Here is a 19,074-nt window from a genome sequence, read left to right on the forward strand (position 1 = left end):
AAATGCAAAAGATTTCTGAGATTTTTTGGTTCCCTCGCGGCTGGCTGGTGTGAGCGATGGGGATCGGCTTTGAGCACATTCAGCTACGTGATTCTCAAAATCAAGTTCCGAATTCAGGGGACTAGTGAGTTGATGGCTCGTTTGTCTCCTTCTTTTGAAACTGAGTAACGCAAGAGAAGTCGATCAGTCCGACACCCTGCTGCCCAACTACCAAATTGTGTCCAAAGCAAAGTCTCAAGTGGCTTGGTTGGAGTGACTTCTCTCTGACAAGCCCTCTAGTCTGAACACGTTCCCCAATTTACATGGGGATGTTAAAATTGCCCCAATTATCTAGTAATTACTAGGAGTCGGAAAAATAGCTTGTGATTTTGGTCAAAATAATTGTTTTTAAGTTACAAAAATCAGCCAAAATAAGTTCCGAAAACGTAAAAGTGTATTTTTAAAAAGGTGAAAATAGTTTTTATTTGTTTGGATATTCAAGTACTTGTGTGGTATAAAAGAAAAAAATGCTTGATTAAAATTTCTCACAATCTTCTTCCTCTTTGAATTCAGCAGAGCAATCCCAGATCTTTCCTTTTAGTGTTAGTTACACTTAGTTTTAGTCTTAGTTGAATTCAAGTTACGAACATCAACCAAAATAAGTTCCGGAAATGTAGAAATAAGTTGAAAAAGGTGAAAACAGTTTATTTGTTTGGATGCTCAAGTTTCAGCGTGTTTTGCAGGTTATTGTTTTCACAATCTTCTTGCTCTTTGGGCTCACACCAATCCTAGATCTTTGCCCTCGGCCTGGTCTCTTGTAAAAGGATTTGCTGTTCTTGAATGAAGTTCTCCTCGAACCAACGGTTTGAGAATGGACAACGAAGGGCTCACTTATTTCCTTGGGCCTCTTACAGTTTTCAGCAAGCCCTTTGTTGTGGTTCTGACCTCAAACTGCTCTCACTTACATTTCGTGCTCTCACACACAACGACGGAATGGTTACTACTCGCATTAAGGTTGAAATTGGATCATGGCAGTATGACACTACTATATGAGCATGACTCTACTGTATGTGCTCAACACTTCCTCTTAATGAAAACTTGAGGTTTAACGTCTAATGTAAGAAAAAAATGTTTGTGTAAATCTTTGAGCGGGGACAAACAATGACCCAAATTTTATACACCCCCATGCAATCTCCTAAATTTCCCCTAAAAATGATCAAAACCCTTCAATTTGCCCGGAAACCCCGATTTCAGGTTTGCCCCAAAATGGCCAAAATAGTTGATTTAGCCTCCAAAAATTATCTTTCCGACCCCTAGTCATTACTAACCGATCCAAGGAAAGCATTAAGAGAGTCTCTTTCTGCGCTTGAAGCATTAGGTGAGTTATACACACAAGCCAATCTACAATTTTGAAGATCAATGCAACAACAGTTGCCAATAGAAACGTTAACCTCGACGCAAATCAAATCACTCTTAGCTAAAATGGCAACGCTGTCATTTGTCAGACCTATTCTTTCTGGCAACAATCTTATACTCGTCAAATTCGATTTCCATATTGGACACCTTTGGGTTTAACCAAGTCTTTGTAAGCAGAACCAGATCCAGATTACTATTAGCAAGAAGACATTGAAGGTTAGCCAATTTGTTCAGAATACTCCGGCAGTTTAGATAAATGCAAGTTTTCATGGCAGTCATTGTGTTGAATTCAGACAATAGCTTTAATTTATCAATAAAACAAGACTTCCCATGCTGCATAGTACATTAAATGAACCAGATCAATTCAAGAAACATACCGACGAAATTTTCAAGAAATTTAATATATTGAAAATAGCAGATGCAGTGACGATTCATCGCTTACAGTTTATGTTTAAGTGCTTAAACGAAAAAAATCTCCCCTGTCCTGAACAACTATACACACGGGGAGAAAAGAGGTGGGTTAGAATTATTTTCCCTGCCGCTCGCCCGTACGAACTGGGGTCAACGGCTTCCTGGGTTTGCGTTTGCTAAATCCTGGAATGAGTTTTTTAATGAAACAAAAATTGATGTTGATTTTAGCGTCTCTTTTCAACGATGGACCTCTTGTCTGACAGACTTAGTCATCTCTCGCTACCAAACCACATGCAATATCTTAGGCTGTAGGTCTTGTAACCGCTTTTAGGGTGAACTTCGAAAGATTTCCATCATAAGAAATGCTGCCTTGGCCGAGTGCGGAAAATCCCGGTATGGACACTTGCACAGATCAGAGGAAAGTCAGGACCCTAAATAGGGTCAGATACCCATGAAAACCAAGAGGCTTATGGGAAACCTGGGGCATGACTAACCCTCTTGTACATATACAAAGGAATCCCCAAAATACATACATACATACATCATTGCATTAATAGGAAGCATTGAAATGGATTTGTAGAACAAAGTATACCTGGAAGCTATAATACGCCTAGTTAGGGTTTGAGGGCCATTCCTAGCGTGAGAACCTTAGTTTCATAACAAGTTCACCAAATTACTTGAAATTTGGTCAAAATGTGCCTGAAACATTTTTCTTCAGACAATATTTTTTTGCAAAAAAATATCAACGGATTGTGTTTAGAGCAAAGTCTTGCTTTATCAAGATCGCATAATTGGTATTTCTCAGTTAGTGTACTTCAAGCCATGTCAGAAGTCATTTTAAGTATATTTCCACACCTTCTCTAAAGCATAGACCACCAAATGATTACAATATGGATTTTAGTCACATATTTTGTACAACAACTATGCTATTAATGGAGTTTTTAAAATATCAGCACAAACAGTTTAGGCTAGACTAGTTTAGGCTAGACTAGTTTAGGCCTCACTTGGCGGAAAAGGTTTGGTGATCACTAAAACTTTTGCTCTAGTGTCCTTGGTTCAGGAGCCAACGAAGAGTTTTCGTGCCAGCTTTCCACACTTACGGTTTCTTTCGAAATTTGATTTAGATTACTTAGGTTCAATGTTTTGATCATCCAGATTTTGAAACTTTGGAGACTTCAAGCTTCGATTATTTGATTAGGTTTAATCTATATTTCACTTCGTACCTAAATACTAGTTTTGTATGACCTATTCATGAAGAATGATTCGGAACTGCGGCTACAGGATTTCTTGAATGAAATAAACTCTTTACAGAGTAATTTTCATACATAGAAAACCGGTTTTGTGGCATTTTCTTGTACCATATGTCACAAATTTACGGTTACAATTTTCAACTTATCTTGAATTGCCTGTAGATTCCAAATGATTTGAGAAAACTCTTAATCTTAACATAATGAAAAGGTTTAATGGTCAATACCATTACTTCTTTTCAAATATACCACTCTCTGTGGCCATGTACTGCTCTACACGGGAACGGAACCTGGAGCAGACTCTTTTCAGGGTGAAAGCGGACAAGTTGTTCCACTGATGCTCAACGGATGTCTTCAGTGCCTCAACGTTGCTATGGTAGACGGAACAGGCCTTGGACTCCAAGACGCTCCACACATAGAAGTCCAAAGAATTCAGATTTGGCAAGTTTGAGGGCCCAACTTCTTTTGACCAGAATCCACTGGATCCCAATTAGTTAGAAATGTACTTCTGGACGCCTTTGCTAGTATGGGCTGGTGCCCCATTTTGGGTCCAGATCCAATTTCTACGTCCATAGGTTGCATTGAGTGTTGGGAACACCTTTCTGGACAATAATTGCTTGTATTGGATGGAATCCACACTACCTTTGGTCCAGTATGGTAGGCAGGCCTTTCCATCATAGCTGATGTCGCCTAACATCATAGCCCAGACAGGGTGCTTAGTTTTACCAACATATTTAACGGCTGGATTGACCTCCTCAGGGTCCTAGGCGATATGGCGGGTGCTCCTGGTGTTGAATGCAGCATCAACCGTGAAGATATTTTCATCGGAAAAGATGAGGATCTTTTTTTGCCCTTCCTTTTTAATTTGTTGAGGATTTTTTTGCATCGGTCAAGCCTTTTCTGGCGTTGCAGCTCCGTGAGGCCTTGGACTTTCATGCAAGTACGACTCCTCATACCTAGACCTTACCTTACATTTTGATCAATGCAGTGCTTGACAGCATCGATATTGGTCAGAGTCCTTGTTGTTCTTCTTCTTCCCGGCTTTTTTCTGTCACTAAAGTCGCCAGTAGGTAAACAAAAGTTTTTCACCTTATGCACGGTCTTCCTGGTGACGTCAAATGTGTTCGCAATGTCGTTGACCTTGTCACCAACCTCAATACGCGCAGAGAATTTGACGCAATAAACACAGTAACCAAAAAGCGGGGGGAAATTAGAAATATTTCAAGTTGAAAACATGTAACCGTACATATGAGACATACGGTACACCATAAATTATTTTAATCTATCAAAAGCTCAAAATCAATAATGAACCTTCTTTCTCAATTGTATCTATAATCGTCCTTACGCATTGTTATCCAGAGGCTGTAAGCAAAAAAAAGAAGAAAAAAAATATCGCTATCGAGTTGTATCTTAAATCAAAGAATAATGCCATCCTGGTTGATACGATTTATTCTCGCTGACAAAATTCTGCACGAAACAGAGGAACAGTTTTGATATTCGCACTTCTTCTTACATTAGAACAAATGCAAAAAAACTGCAAGATAGCTTCTTCAAAAGCTACACTAAAAAGAACATGAGTTATCCAACAATTAATTCATAACCTAACAAATTAAATGGGATGAGAGGGCAAGATATTATTTTTTGCACCATCGGATTGGATATTTCTCACTCTCGCGGTTTGGCATTTGGACATCACAGTTACTGGTTGCTCGTCAATCATCCATGGGCTGACATTCGCGACACGTATTCATAACTTCTGGCCGATATCTCTCGACTTGGATGGTTAGTTGTTCAATATCGTGTTTGCATTTGCAAATCTTCGTGGCTCGCTGAAGCACCATCTCCGAGCGCTCCGGATCCTCCACGGCTAGATGGCAAACCAAGGCCATGGTGTCCTCGTCCAGCCCCCAAATCTTGAGGTTATGCACGGTCACTACTTCAGAAATGTCCATGAGATCCCGGTAAAGGTCTTCATATGAAACCCGCGTGGGTCGAGCTTCCAGAAGAATGTGAACTGTTTTCGTGATGACCCCCTTGGAAGTGATCATGACAACAATGCCGAAGACAAACGAACAGATTGGGTCCAGGTACTTGGCGGACGGAAAGAAAAAAATGATCACAGCTGATATGAGCACTCCAGCCGATTGGAATAAGTCGCCCAAGACGTGCATGAGAGCAGCTTGAACGTTGATATTTCGCCCCGGATTCGGACTCGCGTGCGGGTCGTCAAGGTGGGAATGCCCGAACATGGACGAGATATCGTGGGAATGGCCGTGGCTGGTGGGCACACCTCGGAGGAAGAACACAACGAATAAGTTGAAAAGCACGGCTGATCCGGCCAAGATCAGCATGTACTGGGACTGAATCTCGTAGTCCCCCTGGATTAGCCGCTTCACTGCCAGAAACATGATGCTCCCCGTAGCGAAGTAAAGGAGAATAATGGAGGTGAAGGCCGCCAAAGGGCTGGCCCGCTTCCGTCCGAAGTTGTAGGCCTTGCTGCTTGGAGTCTCGGCCATTCGAAGACCATACCAGTTGCATAAATAGTTCAGGGCATCTGTCAGCACATGCACGCCATCACTCCATATGGACAACGACCCGGAGAAGTAGCCTCCAGTCAATTCGAAGGTAGTGAACAAAAGGCCCAAGATGAAGGCCGCAATCAGTCTCCGTTTGGCCTTGGTCTGGTCCAAGGGTCCTGCTGAGTCTCGCTCCGTGTGGCAATGATCCATGAATCCGGTCTCCTCGCCCTCATAGCCGCCCAGGTTGACCTCTGTGGTATCAAAAGCCATGGACTCGGATTTTCGCCCCTCGGACAACAATGGAGTTAAATCCGAGGACGTTTCGTCCTCGTCGGCAAGCGTCAACGCGGAAATGGTCAACTCTGGTTTCTTACCACCGTCCTCAGAGATCTCGTGGGCTGTCAGATCGCGTCCATGGATTTCACTGGAATCTCTCACTCCACTGGCAGTGGAAACCTTTACTTCCTGATGATCGCTGTTCACCTGTAATACTTCTGGGTGCAAGACAGAAATCTCCTGGCAAATCCGCCAGTCTGCAATGGATCCAGCTACGACATGTCTCTGTTCTCGTTGCTGTTCATGAGGGAGCTCGGCAAGAGACGAGCCCTCGTCTTCTACGACCTCTGTCGAGTTGTCGATGAGTCTTGATTGAATAGTGTTCACTTCGTTCACAGGGCGGAGTAGTCCATTGTCACTCTCATCCGCTTCCGTAGTCAAACGTGGGGGAGACTCTCCAGCAGTAATTGGGCCCATGGCAGTTTCTCTGGCTCACAAAGCTCCAAGGCTGTTGAGGATTCGAACACCATAGATTTACTCGGGTTTCTCTTAAGGGTCCTATTTCTAGATTTTGAATGCTTAGGGTATCTAAAATCAGGAGTCAGCTGATCAGTCAGTGGAACATTTGGAGCGTCGAGAACACGAGGGTAAACAAAGGATTTGGGCTAAGGAGAATTGGACATCGGTTCTCTATCTGTAGGCTTCTAAGATTCTTTTTGAGTTGATTTGACGCGATTAGGGGATGAATAAGACCCTCATTGACAGTTTGGATCATGAAACGCAGATGTTTTCTTCATCTCCCCGTAGGTTCCAGCGAATGTCGTGACACAAATGCATCCAACACCACAAGATAGGAAATCTTAAGTGACAACATGTTTGGGACGTCGATTATCTACTTTTGGAAACCGATCAAAAGGATGGGATGCAATAACAAGTTGATCTTACAGAGAAGTGATTAATCTATCATTCATAGAACTATACAAGCTACATCTGTCCTATCATCCATTTTAAAAGCCCTATGTAGGGCAAGTTATGAACTTCTCACTCACGGCAGCCTTTCACCCAGAAGTTCTTGTATTATTGGACAGAACCCTTTGAATTAACTTACAACATAGAGGGAAGATAAAAAAAACATGCATATGAATCTCCTGAAGGATGAAAAACGGAAAATCAGATGTGGGGGAAATCAGAAGGTGATGGCCTCTCTGCCGTAAATTAGAAACACTTGTGTTGCTAAAAAAGATGATGTCTTTTCAAGTAGCGAACTTAAATGGATCGCTTTCATCTACGAAGAAGCGTGAAAAAACTGCGCACCAAGTTAATCTGCCAACCAACGTAGAAATTAACCTAATTTCTAATTCCTATGATTTTAAGACTTGTTTAACAACGGAGCACGGAATAAAAACATATTCACCCAACCTTCCAATCATGTTATCTTTTTGTTCTTTTTTTTTTTCCCTGAGCCAAGCCTAATCGTAATTTCAACATTCTTTCATTTAAGCTCTTCATTTTAGAGTAGGTAAATGGCCAAAAACAGCGTCACTTAAACCGCTTCATAGCAAGTTGTGGTGGGAATAATCACGTAGTTCAGATATTAAGTGTTCTAAAATTATCGTGCGACGTCAAAACATCCAGGAAAGTGTTTGAGCCGAATCTAAAGATGATAAACCTGAAACTTATTTATTACCAAATTAGCTATATTCACCAATTTATTTTTAGTATTCAGCCTCGTACCCCACCAATCGGCTGGACCATCAAGAATACATTAGGAGACTAGCCGTTCCACATTTTGGCGAGGTCATTTCCCGAGTTTGAAAAAGTAGGATTGTGGTTCGCCAAAACACGAACTTCCAGAAATATGGACTGTGAACGAGCTTCCCGCCAAATCGCCCTGCTCTTGGTCATAGCAGTTCTGAGCTACTTTTCGAACCAAAGTAATAAGATAAGAAACGAAATACGAAAACTAAAACAATATACGTGGTGTAGTAGTTAGCTCAGTTTCCTAGCTCCTAGCATGAGAGAGAGCCCCGGTTCGATTCTCCTCCCCGACCTTTCTCAAGGAAACTTTTAGACGCTAACCACACCCACAGACGGAGAACCACTCTGATACGAACTATGACACTGCCTATTGGAAATAAATTGGACGATGTGGTGATGGCTAGCTTCGGTGGCCGGGCGAGGTTCACCCCTCCAACCCTAGCATCCCAAAAAATAATTGTAAGAAAAGAAAATGAGACATCTTTTCAGTTGAAGGCAGGTCATTTTTATAGAATTTACTTGTAAAGTGGTTTGTTTCAAAGCTAAGATGCAAAAAGCATATGTAGCTGACCAAGAGCAGGCCGAAAATTCGAATTTTAGGCATTGTTTACTACATAACTTTGGGCATACCTCCTGAGTTCCCCATGCGTGATTTTGGGTTCAAATTGGCCAAGTTCATCTATTCGGCAAGATCTTGTGGTCCTACAAAGGGCTTATTTGGAATAAAGTGAATGGTTATGGAAAAAAAGAATTGTTTGCTTCCGTTCGCAGTCCAGATCTCTAGCAGTCCGTGGCCAAAGCGAACACGTTGACTGTTGACTGGATTCAGCCCCTTCTTCGAGATCATTTGAGTTTGAATCCTTTGGGAGAGGCTCCAAACAGAATATAAGTGTTACGTCGCAATTTATGAGGCCAGTTGAAATCGAAGTCATTTTTAGTGCTTTGTGCATCCATCTGCTTCATGTGAATGAAACAACAGAAATGGCTTTATAGTTCGTTATTTGCTTACCTTTATCATTTCATGCGTCTCAAGTTCTTTGTTCAAAGTAAGATTTGGTCTAAAAACATGGCAAGAATCCCAAAAGTGGTTATTGAAAGTTAAGGAACTACAAACATAAAATGCTAATAAACGAATTACAAGGTTAGATATTTAATTCTATATCTCATGCTTAAAATGCGTTAACATTCAAAACCACGAGATAATAAATTGTGAATTTGAATAAAATATGAAAATGAACAGGCCAAGAGACTTTAATTAGAAGAACAACGCAGACTAGATTCGTTGAAATGTAAGGGGCAATGAACGTTCAAACACTTAATGCATGAAATCAGCAGAAAATATGAAGGGGACTTGTTGTGATCCTTACAATCACAGCGGAAATAATCCTTGATTTGAATAAACATAAAGAGAAATTGGGAAAAGTCTTAGAATAACCTTTTAACTGGAAAAAAAGATACTCTGCCAAGCGATAAACTCATGATGTTTGACAAAATGTTTCAGTTGAAGAGAGACAAATGGATGCACGACATTGATTTCGACTTTGTTCAGTATCTCACATGTGCGCTTTGATCACCATCCCTTGTTTATCGCTCCTCGACAGGGTCTTTTTCTCCCAGAGATTTGTGGAAACTAATCAATAATATTTCGGATTTCGGATGTTCAAAGAGCATTTACTTATTCAGAGTGAGTGGGAAACGGAGATATCTCCTCTATCTGCTTGTCTCTTTCCCCCTAAGCCGATGGGTGTCCGTCTACTACTCACTCTTCCCAACTTTTTTTTCTAACCCTCAAGTGACTTGGAAATCAGAGAAATGATATCCACCCATCTTCCAGACAAGAAGAGCCCATTTCTCCCCAACGAGTTCCTTCCTTCCTTCCATCCATCCATCCGTCCATCCAGCCAGCCAGCCAGCCAAAGATCCACCTTGGTTTTCGCTGGGTGAGGAGGTGCCATGAATCTTCTCCATCCATCAAAACAAGTTCTCTTGCTCGCTTCAAACTCGCAAAGTTCTTGTTTTGGTGGCCACGTACGAGTACGGGGTAGAAATTGGTATTAAACGGGAATTTAAATATTATCTTCTTCAAACATGTGTTGTGAAATGAATGCGCTCATCTGGAAACTTTTCTTAAGAGCTACTACAGCCTTGTTTTGATGGGTGAACGAGGCAGCTATGTTTTATGGTCTTTTCGTCGCATTTGATGCCTCCAACTCCTCTGCCTTTTGTGGAGGATTGGTTAGGAAAATGAAATGCAAATTGTTCTGCATCTGTGGAAATGTCTTTCGGAACTCCGTTTCGCCGCCCGGGATTCCGGGATTTTGCACTCTTTCTTGAGTTGTCGAAAGTTCCACAATTTAAAGATTAGATTTTCGAGGCAGATTAGCATCCCAAACGCTTTTGAAACACACGGACTCTTGGGAATCTAGAAAACGCCGGAACCAGTCTGAGCATGATGGATATTTGGGTTGTTCGTGTCAGAACCTGACCTTTATATACTTCAGTGTTGAGGGTGGTGGATCATTTTTTTCATCTCGTCCCACTTCATGGAGCAAGTGAGAGCCAGATTGGCTCATTTCCATAATATCTGCCAAAGAAGGCATATCAAGACAAAACGCGGAATAATTGGCGTACCTCCAAGATCCACACTATAAAAACAGCCTATATTCCAGGGAACCTTCGGCACCTTGTTTTTTTTGGAACATGAATCACGGAGCTAAAAGTCTTGTTTGTGGTCGGGTTGCTTATCTGATCTTGACAAAACAAAAGATTACTCAAGCTTTGACACGCTTGGCGTGATAAGATCTCTAGACGCCTCATCGTTGTTCCCAATCAAACGTTAGTATCTAAATGGAGTCCCTAGTACAAACATGAAGCCAATGCTTACTTAGAGTGGGACCACTTCATTCTGATCTTCAACCAATGCTTGGTACCACTGTGAGGGGGTTTATCTTGCACGTGAGTCATCGGGTCTTGGATCTGGGCTCACCATGTGGGAACTTGAGTGGAACTGTTCGCGAACGAATGCTCGGTTGAGTGAGAAAACTTGAGCCCGTTTGGAAGTTTTCTCTAATTGGGTAATGAACCAAATGGAGGTTGGAGAAAGAGAGAAAAACTATTTGCTCTGTGACACTAATTAGTGGGACCTGAAGTCGGATTTTTAGTTCTCTTCCCAGAAGACGAAGAAGACCTGCCGGTCGAAAGACGTTTATTCTCCTTTCGGCTTGGTTTTTATGGAAGTCCAACAAGAATCAACATTTAACATTGTTTTACTGGCTATTTCGTAATAAGTAATATTGCTGTGGTGATGGGGATGGTGGTGGCGGTAATGATAATAATAATAATGATAATAATAATATAATAGTATAGTATAGGTCAAGAGGACAACACTAGTTATGACAAACTTCAACAAAGTCAAGGGAGATGGTGGTGGATTGGTAGTTCATATTAGTTGAGCAAGGCAGATCGTAACCACGAGATTTCGTGTCGAACAAGGTCATACAATTTAGCACCAACTCGATTCCTTCCATTCGAGATTTTCTTCCATTTGTTTCAGCTTCCCTTGCCCAAAGGCGGGAGGGAAAGCCGCAGGCCGTTCTGGCCCTCCTAATCTTTCATCCAATTATTTGCTTTGTAATACATGTCTTTGGCCACTTCAGGGCACTTGCTATTATTCCCGTGTTTCTTCTTGTTCTTGATGGCCTTTGTCGAAGCAACGACCCTCGTTCCTTGTTCTCCTCCTCCTCTTCCGTCCTGTCCGCGGTCATTGGCCTTATCCTGAGCCTTCAACGAATAGAATGTCTCCATACCATAAATATTATTGTCTTCTTGATTGGATCGAGGACGACTTCGAAAGTCATGCTTTGAGCCCTGATCTGTTGCCGAGGCCCCGAAGATGATGTTGGTCCGAATGCTCCGCTTATTGAGCTGTTGAATGGGTCGGTTGTTGTTGGCCATGGGCGCTTTGGGCTGCTGTTTGTCGCCCTGTTGCAACTGCCTTAGAGCGTAGAGCTCGGGTGAGGACACGTAGATCGGTTTGTTCATTAGGATCCAAGTGACGCTCTCCCAGCACCCTGGGAAGGTCAAGGAGCCTTCATAGGTCATGAAGTCACTGGTGGACGGCAAGAGATCCTGGAGGTTCAGATCCGAGACTGGGAAATTCTGGCCCCGATAGATGACCTAAAAGACCAAATGGCGGGGGGAGAAGGAGTTAAAGGCCGGTCTGCATTGCGAATCACGCGTCAAGTGTGCAGGAATCAATTTATTTTCTCGTCCCCCCTGACGAAGAAGACAGGGCGCTCGGTTGGGGTCTGTTTGCTCTGTATGGGGATGAATGGGAATGGCTTAATTAAAATCCCCTGGTGAGTTGGTCATCAATCTGTCTTCCATGCTTTTAGGATCATTTGTCAGTTTCCTCTGAAATGTCACCTTCTCTCTCGCTCTCTCTTTCTTACTCGCTTTCTCTTTTTCTGCCGTCAAAGTCGTTTCGAAGAAAATGTGATCTAATTGCGCCACTTTTTGAGTGGTAGAGCTTTCTTTTCGTCGTGTCTCTGCCAAAGACGACAAATCATGAGCTAATGAAGTTGTTTTGCTTGATGATGACAAAAGGTGGTTCTTTCATTCTCATTACTGACTTCTTGAAAACCGGCCTTTTTCCCTCTAGCGTTCTCTCTCATACTTTCTCTCTCTCTCTCTCTCTCTTTTAAGTGTCGTCTTTCTTCTGTCACTCTGAGGTTGGTTCCATTTCCCATCTTGAAAGCTTTGGGGACAAATACTCCCTAGACCCATTTCCTTAGCCGTCCCTCCCTCTCCCTCAGATGTTTTTGGTCTGCTTTTTATTTCCTGATCAACTCATCAACAAGCATCGAAGACTGATTTCCTTGTATAAATAGCTTCTCTTGTATTGACGTGTCCCAAACTTTGGCGTTATACGCATGAAACTGGATCAATAATTCAAGAAAAAATAGGACATGAATTCAAGCATTGATGAAAGGAAGAGAAAAAGACTGGTATTTATCATTCTATTGAATATCGATAGTCATCTATTCAGCCTTTTAGACTCAATCACAATCAAAGCACGTCACGCCTTTCACTCGAACGGACGGGGACTCTCCTAAGGCGTCGTAGATAGAGCAATACCGACCTTTTTCAAGTGATTGGTGATTGGACCGAATCCATTGCGAACGGTTCGGTCGCTCTCTTGGACCATCACGGAGATCGCCACCACTCCATGGGGGTGCCTCAAAGCCTCACTGACGTTCTTGAACAAAATCGAGTTGAAGCCAAAGATCTGGATCTCCGCTGGGAAGAAGTACCCATCGATGGAGTGCTCGGAACCTTGAATACCGGAGTTGCTGGGATCGTCCCCGCTGCCCCAATGAAAATATATCTCCTCGAATTGGTAGCTGCAGGAGAAAGAACAACATCTTATTCACATGAACGACTTAGAAGTCCAATGCTATAGTACATGAGAACCAATCTCATTCTGAAATCAACCAGGGTCATGGGCACGAGTGTATGATTTGTATCATAAAAGGGCTAAAACTCTTTGGTGTTGATGGCGTTTAACCCAGGTCCTTCGGAAAATGACCCGACCCATCAACCAACCATTCTCTATGTTGACATAGGAAATGAGGGGTAGATATGGTACGAGATACAACTGTGATAAAGTCTGGTTTACAAGTTGTTTGCCTGACAATAACCTCTTCATGGATAAGAGAATGGAAGACGAAGACGTCGAAAGAAGAGCAGAATTGTCGAAGAGAAATGGAATTGCACTCGAAGTATAGCGGAACGAGAGAGAAAGAGACAAAGAGAGAGAGAGAAGAAAAGGATATCCCGGGGCCTAAACACCTCTTGAGAGAGCCATTAAAGAATAGCACAAACAATGGAATGATCAAGGGACCTATTGTTGTAGTCGTGGCATACAATGACTACTACCATTGGTGTTGGTTGTCGTGGTTGTTGTTGTTGTTAGCATGAGCTTCCATGTTTCTATCTCTCTGTCGGCAAAGGCCACCGCTCAGGGGTTTTATTGTTTCGAGATCTCCACAGGATATTCGACTTGGTCTATCTACCGGAAAAGGAAGCAAGACACGAATTGTGGCATATTTATTTACCCCGAACCACGCTCAACTCGCCTGGTTCCAAGGTCCTGAAGCCGTCTAGGTAGTTGACTGGGGAACACTAGAACGGAAAAAACGGGGAAAAGGGAGGGGGGGAGGGGGCGGTTGGAGATGGTGTTCCTGAACAATGATTTAATGAAGTTGAAGCTGAAAGGTCCCCCTGATTGTTTTGTGCATGTCCAACCAACTTGGGAGCACCTCCCAGAGACGTATTGAGAAAAAGTTGGGACGAGAAAAAAAAATCACAGGTCCACTCACTCGTCCCTTCTCTCCTTCTTCTTTTCGAGCCATGAGGAATAAGGATGAGAAAGTTTTCTTAAGGGACAAAAAGGCCTCTTAATGCTGTCATGGCGTCTTGATACCAATGACGCTATAGTTCCAGCATAGCCAAACTTGAGTTCAGCGCCAATGAATCCGTTCCACGGATAAGGAATCGTGGCTTCAGTTCACCTCATGTGCCCCCCCCCGTTCGCTACATTTTTCAAGCTTTGAATTTGATCGGTCTGTTCGTGTTTGATTCTGGGAACTGACAATGTTCGAGCCAATGCAATCCTCAGAAAAAGTTGCTCCCTCCTTGATCCATGTTGTGACACGCGTTCCTTTCTGTGTCACCAATGCTCATGGCCAAAAGAAAAATGAGTTCAAGAACCAGCGTTGATCCTGTCAAGTTTCGCGGACATTGGAACAGGTCGTATTCTTACGAGGACTCTTCCCAGATTCTTTGCCCAGGGAGGCTAGCCAAGTTGGTTCCTGAGCACCGACAAGAAACGAAGAAAGAGATCCCATGGAACCGTTCGGAACAACCATCCGACTCGTCCGTCCATTCACCTGGGTGTCTGTATTGATGGTATTGATTGACAGCCTCGGAAGCGAGCCCTTCCAAGAGGTCCTAACCTGTTTCTCCGTTTGCCTGATTTTTTTCCCCAGGAACGTCTTCGTTCGTCGAGTGTTCGTTCCTCTTTTTTATTCATGGCAAAATGGTCAATGGGGCCATAAATTGGCGAGCCAAACAGACAAGCAGGACTTGAAATGGGCGGAGGGAGACGATGACCAAGAACCAAGAAAAAGAGGGCCAAAATTCTTTAAGTACACACATTTTTCTTGAGTTGGAAGAAACTTTTTTTACTGAGGAGTGGAACGTTCCACAAGCGTTCTTCAAGCTCTTCTTCTATGTTCCACTCGTAGTACCACCCGTTATAGGTGGTGGTATACGAAGAGGGACCAATGCCATTAGTGTGAGAAAAAGCTTAGGATGGGAGTTGGGTCAAAGTTGTGGCCATAAGCAATTTCCACGGCTTCAACTCCCCAACTGTGCGATGATGATGCCCTCATGTCTTACCAATTGGATATTGCCAATATCTCTCGTAAAAACGCGTGTGCTCGAATTTAAACCCTTGCTTTGGCGTCTTTGTTTGTTTGTTTGTTAGTTGGGTGGGTGGGCCCGTGATCTGGAATGGCAAGAAAGTGCACCAACAAGGAAGGCAATTTTCCGATATCCTCAATTTACAACGCATCAAAGTCGTCGGGGAATGTTTAAAAGAAGATTTTCGTGATTTAGTGATGAGCAAGTTGACTCTGCCATTTGATTACTTGGTGTATGAATTCGTTTGAGTGATTCTGAGAGGGAAGTGAGCTAAAAGGTTCAATAATCGAGTTTGTCCATTTCCTTAGGAAAACCACATGAACTTTTCAAGGAATGATAAAAACTTGGGGAAATATGGGCGGAAAGGCATGCAATACCATTGTAATATTTGTTCAAGGGATGAGAAGAATGGCGATTAATTAACCTATTGGTATAGAAAAAGTCATACGGCCAGTGCCATGTCAAAATAGAATAGTCAAATATATTATTGTGGCGAGACAAAAGGCCCTAGCTAGTATCATAAACATCACCGAGGCCAAATTCTGCATTGAAACATTACCCTCTATAGATTTCGATCAAATAATGGCCTCCACAATGTGAATCTTGGATTGCTGGACTCTACCACAAAATACATTGGACTGAGGATGTACAGTTTAATGCAAGTCATATTACATCGTTGTAAATTTCAAGCTAATACTTCAGTTGAGTGTAGAATTGTTTCGAAAAAGCGTTGCAAGATATGAATGAGACACCTCTACCTTCGGGTCTCTGTGGCCAAAATGTTATCCATTGTTTCCTCACTAAAATTACTCATCTAGTCGTTATAGGGGCAAAAATGCCAAAAAACTGACCTTTTATTGCATCAGTTAGCCTCTTTCAAATGCTCTCTCATGTTGTTGCAATTTAGAAAATCCGTTAAAAAAGCACGCCTTTATAGCCAAGAAAATATAAAATAAGGCAAAAGTTGGTGAACCAAGCGAAACGCTCGGGGTATTTTAATCCTTTTTGAGTTTCGAGTTTATTGGTTGAGATTTGCCCTTTCTAATGGCACACGTCAGGGGTTATTTGGGCGTCAGAGGTCGCCTGTGGGGAGAGTATTTAGAAACCCAGGATGACCCAATGATCAGCTCGCGAAAACCCCAGACTCGGGGGAGTGTATGAAGATCAGTTCTAGCTTGAGCAACAATAAGCTAGATTGCCAATTAAGAAAACCTTGGACATTATACAGGCTGCAACGGGCGCAAAAACGTAGCTAATTTGAAAATTGGTTCCCAAATCTAAGAGTCTACCCCTAAATCTGATCAACCTCAAGAATCCGTTGGCAAATTGCTTGGAAGTTATTGATGCCCATGTGAAGCTTTCCATCAATATCAGGCTAATGTAGTCCTGGAGAGTAGGCTTCAATACTTGAGAAAAGCAGAGCGAGATATGGCTTTGTTCTACCCGTAAGTTCAGGTCTACGACACACAGCTTTTCGCTTTGTTGGGACATCTCCTCCTTAGCGCACCCTGGTGTCCAGCCTCAGAATGCGATCTCGACGTATGCCATTAGTGAGCGTTTTATCCGAGTAATTTTTTTTGGACATTTACAAAGCTAAGAAACCAATGTAACAATCGAGTCTGGAAAAAAGACTCCGGTAGAGAACTCGAGTCTTTTACTGTAGAGTCAGGTCTTGCGACATTCTAGGAAATAGTGAAGATTTTTTTTGACGAGTCCAGATTCGATCCTTTCTAAACAGCTCGAGACCAGTCATTTTTTCCAAAATCGAGCAAAGGACTCATCCCAGCACTAATAGAAATCTACTCTTTTAAGATCCCATTTCTACCGCCCATTGTTTGTTAATCAGACTGACTCTCGGTTTGTGGCTAGTCCAAGAAAGTTTCAAAAAGTCATATCTCAGATATCATTATAGATACTCTAAACCATCAGAATAAAATGGTTGATCACACTGAAAAGTCTGGGACATTTTCATCAATTATTAAACGAAACTGTAGTATTCAGCCGTCTGTAAGTATGTGAAGAAGGTACAAAAAAGCTCATTAGAGATCAATGACCTTTCAATCAAATGTCATCCTACAATCATTGGCCCCTTAATTTGCAAAGAAAAGCAAAACTGTCCTAAGCATATTCAATCAGGTAATTTATTTTCGTATGCCAAGGCCTCTGAATTGGCACACGATTACTTTTCGACATTGTTCGAATTGATGGCCGCATTTCTACGCTTCCTAAGGTTTCGTTTTTTATCGTTCCGTTGTCTCTCCAGTCAATAAAGGATTCAAACCATGTTTGATCGAATAAGGCACACACCTTGAATGGGGCTTCTTTTTGAAATTGAATACATTTCGCCAGTCAGTCATGACTGGTATAATTGGAACCTGAATGCCAAGACATCGTATGTCTGAATGTCAAACTACTTCCACTGGAATGTAATCGACGAGCAATTAGCTTGAGTGTGGATTCTTTGCCTAATTGGCCAATTTCCTAATGTCAAAATCATCCTCCAGTGCTTCCAGCGGAGTGTCAGAGGAATTCAAACAACGTTTGACCTTACTTGTAAGATAAAGGTCCGCCAGAGATGTTCACGGGCAGAGTTTGGAGTCGATCCGTCTGGGTCCGGAACACCAACGATTGTCCCGTGTTATACAAAACCCCGGAAATGGGCTGTTTATCAATGGAGACCCGTTTGAGGGTGGGATCGAAGACCAATCGTTTTGGATTCACGTCAATGGGCGACTGTTGATGGCCCTTGGAGCACATGGGCCAAGAGGGATTGATCACACCCCAATAGGCGGGACCCGAGATCCCGTCGTAGGTCCACCACTCGTGCCAATTGCCTTCACATTGTCTCAAGAAGTGAAAGGTGAAGATCGCCAAAACCCGACGATAACACGACATGTCGACGAAACCCCTAGAGCTACTTGACTGGTAAGCTCTCTTGACAACTCATGGTGGTGGTGGTCGTTGTTGTTGTCGTCGTCGTTGATGGTGGTGGTAGTTGTATGGATCCCTGAGTCACTTTCTTTCTTCTGCTTCTTCGCATTCACCGGGCAAATACGCTCCTTTCGTTCCTTCCTCCTATCTGTCTGTCTTCGGGTTCCTTCCGTCGTTCCTTCGTTCGTTCGTTCGTTCCTCCGTTCGTTCCAGCGAGCTTGAACGAAAGGAAAAAACCCGATTATGGAGTAGAGCCCGCTATACGTTACGTCGTTGGGAGGCTTGCGACTGTTCCAGCTTGGAACATCCCTCCTCTCTTGGTGGTTCTTGGTCTTTTTCTGAGGGACTCGACGATGGGACGAGGCGCTAGCGCCCACTCAGTCTTGGTGTTCCATTCGCGTTTGGCTCAGCTCTGCTTAGTTCGATCCGGCTAAACTACCAACCAACCTACCAACAAACCAACCAACTCCCAAGTCATCGTGCCAAGCAAGCACGCTAGCGTTTCTTTGGGCCAGATTTTCAATGCCCGTTAGGCCAACGTTTGAGATCCAATGGGGGATGCTAGAATTAAATATTAGGGGTCGCTCGAGAGTCGCGGGATGATTTGATGGATTCGGGTATGGAGAGGGATATATTTATAGTATGTGCTTGCAGGGATGATGATCGTGCCTTGGAAAGGTTGGGAACAACGCGTTGTGGACCTTTCAAGCTCGACATCGCGTATCTAGGACAACTCTCAATTCTCCGACATCGCTTGAACATGTCGATGATGGAGAACCTCGTTGAGAGGAAGGGTGAGTCTCGTGTTTTGTTTGTTCTAAAAATGATTTTGATAGGGACAATACTATTGATATTGTTATATTCAGAGGCTTGTTTAAGAGTAAAATACTGCAAACACATTGAATTATGATTTCAAAAATTTGATAGCTATGCGCACTGGCAGCAAATGAGTTGATTGATTTTTAATTAAGTAATTCTAATTAAATACACATCAAAAATAACGTTACACAAAAAGAATAGTGGAATTAGGTAGAAGGCCCTGTCGCAAGCAA

General features: G+C 42.7%; 2 protein-coding genes across 2 annotated transcripts; both read right to left on the minus strand.

Annotated features, from left to right (window-relative positions):
- Positions 1-4,765: 4,765 nt before the first annotated feature.
- Positions 4,766-6,325, minus strand: LOC131887604 (proton-coupled zinc antiporter SLC30A2-like). Its single transcript, XM_059236232.1, has one exon. It carries the CDS (start codon positions 6,323-6,325, stop codon positions 4,766-4,768), a length of 1,560 nt encoding a protein of 519 aa, XP_059092215.1.
- Positions 6,326-10,791: 4,466 nt separating this feature from the next.
- Positions 10,792-18,207, minus strand: LOC131887971 (carbonic anhydrase-related protein 10-like). The gene is made up of 3 exons (XM_059236724.1): positions 17,643-18,207; positions 12,747-13,008; positions 10,792-11,782 (listed from the first exon to the last, which is right to left on the minus strand). The coding sequence occupies exons 1-3, from the start codon at positions 17,984-17,986 to the stop codon at positions 11,210-11,212; spliced, it is 1,179 nt and encodes a 392-aa protein (XP_059092707.1). The 5' UTR covers positions 17,987-18,207; the 3' UTR covers positions 10,792-11,209.
- Between the last annotated feature and the right edge of the window lie 867 nt (positions 18,208-19,074).

The sequence above is a fragment of the Tigriopus californicus genome, chromosome 10 (assembly GCF_007210705.1).
Source record: "Tigriopus californicus strain San Diego chromosome 10, Tcal_SD_v2.1, whole genome shotgun sequence".
NCBI lineage: Eukaryota > Metazoa > Arthropoda > Copepoda > Harpacticoida > Harpacticidae > Tigriopus > Tigriopus californicus.

Coding starts and splice junctions, on each gene's coding strand:
- LOC131887604 (XM_059236232.1), bottom strand. CDS start 6,325: ATGGGCCCAATTACTGCTGGAGAGTCTCCCCCACGTTTGACTACGGAA.
- LOC131887971 (XM_059236724.1), bottom strand. CDS start 17,986: ATGTCGTGTTATCGTCGGGTTTTGGCGATCTTCACCTTTCACTTCTTG. Junction 13,009..17,642: donor GGCGGACCTTTATCTTACAA/GTAAGGTCAAAC, acceptor TTTCTCCTGCAG/CTACCAATTCGAGGAGATAT. Junction 11,783..12,746: donor TCACCAATCACTTGAAAAAG/GTCGGTATTGCT, acceptor TTGGTCTTTTAG/GTCATCTATCGGGGCCAGAA.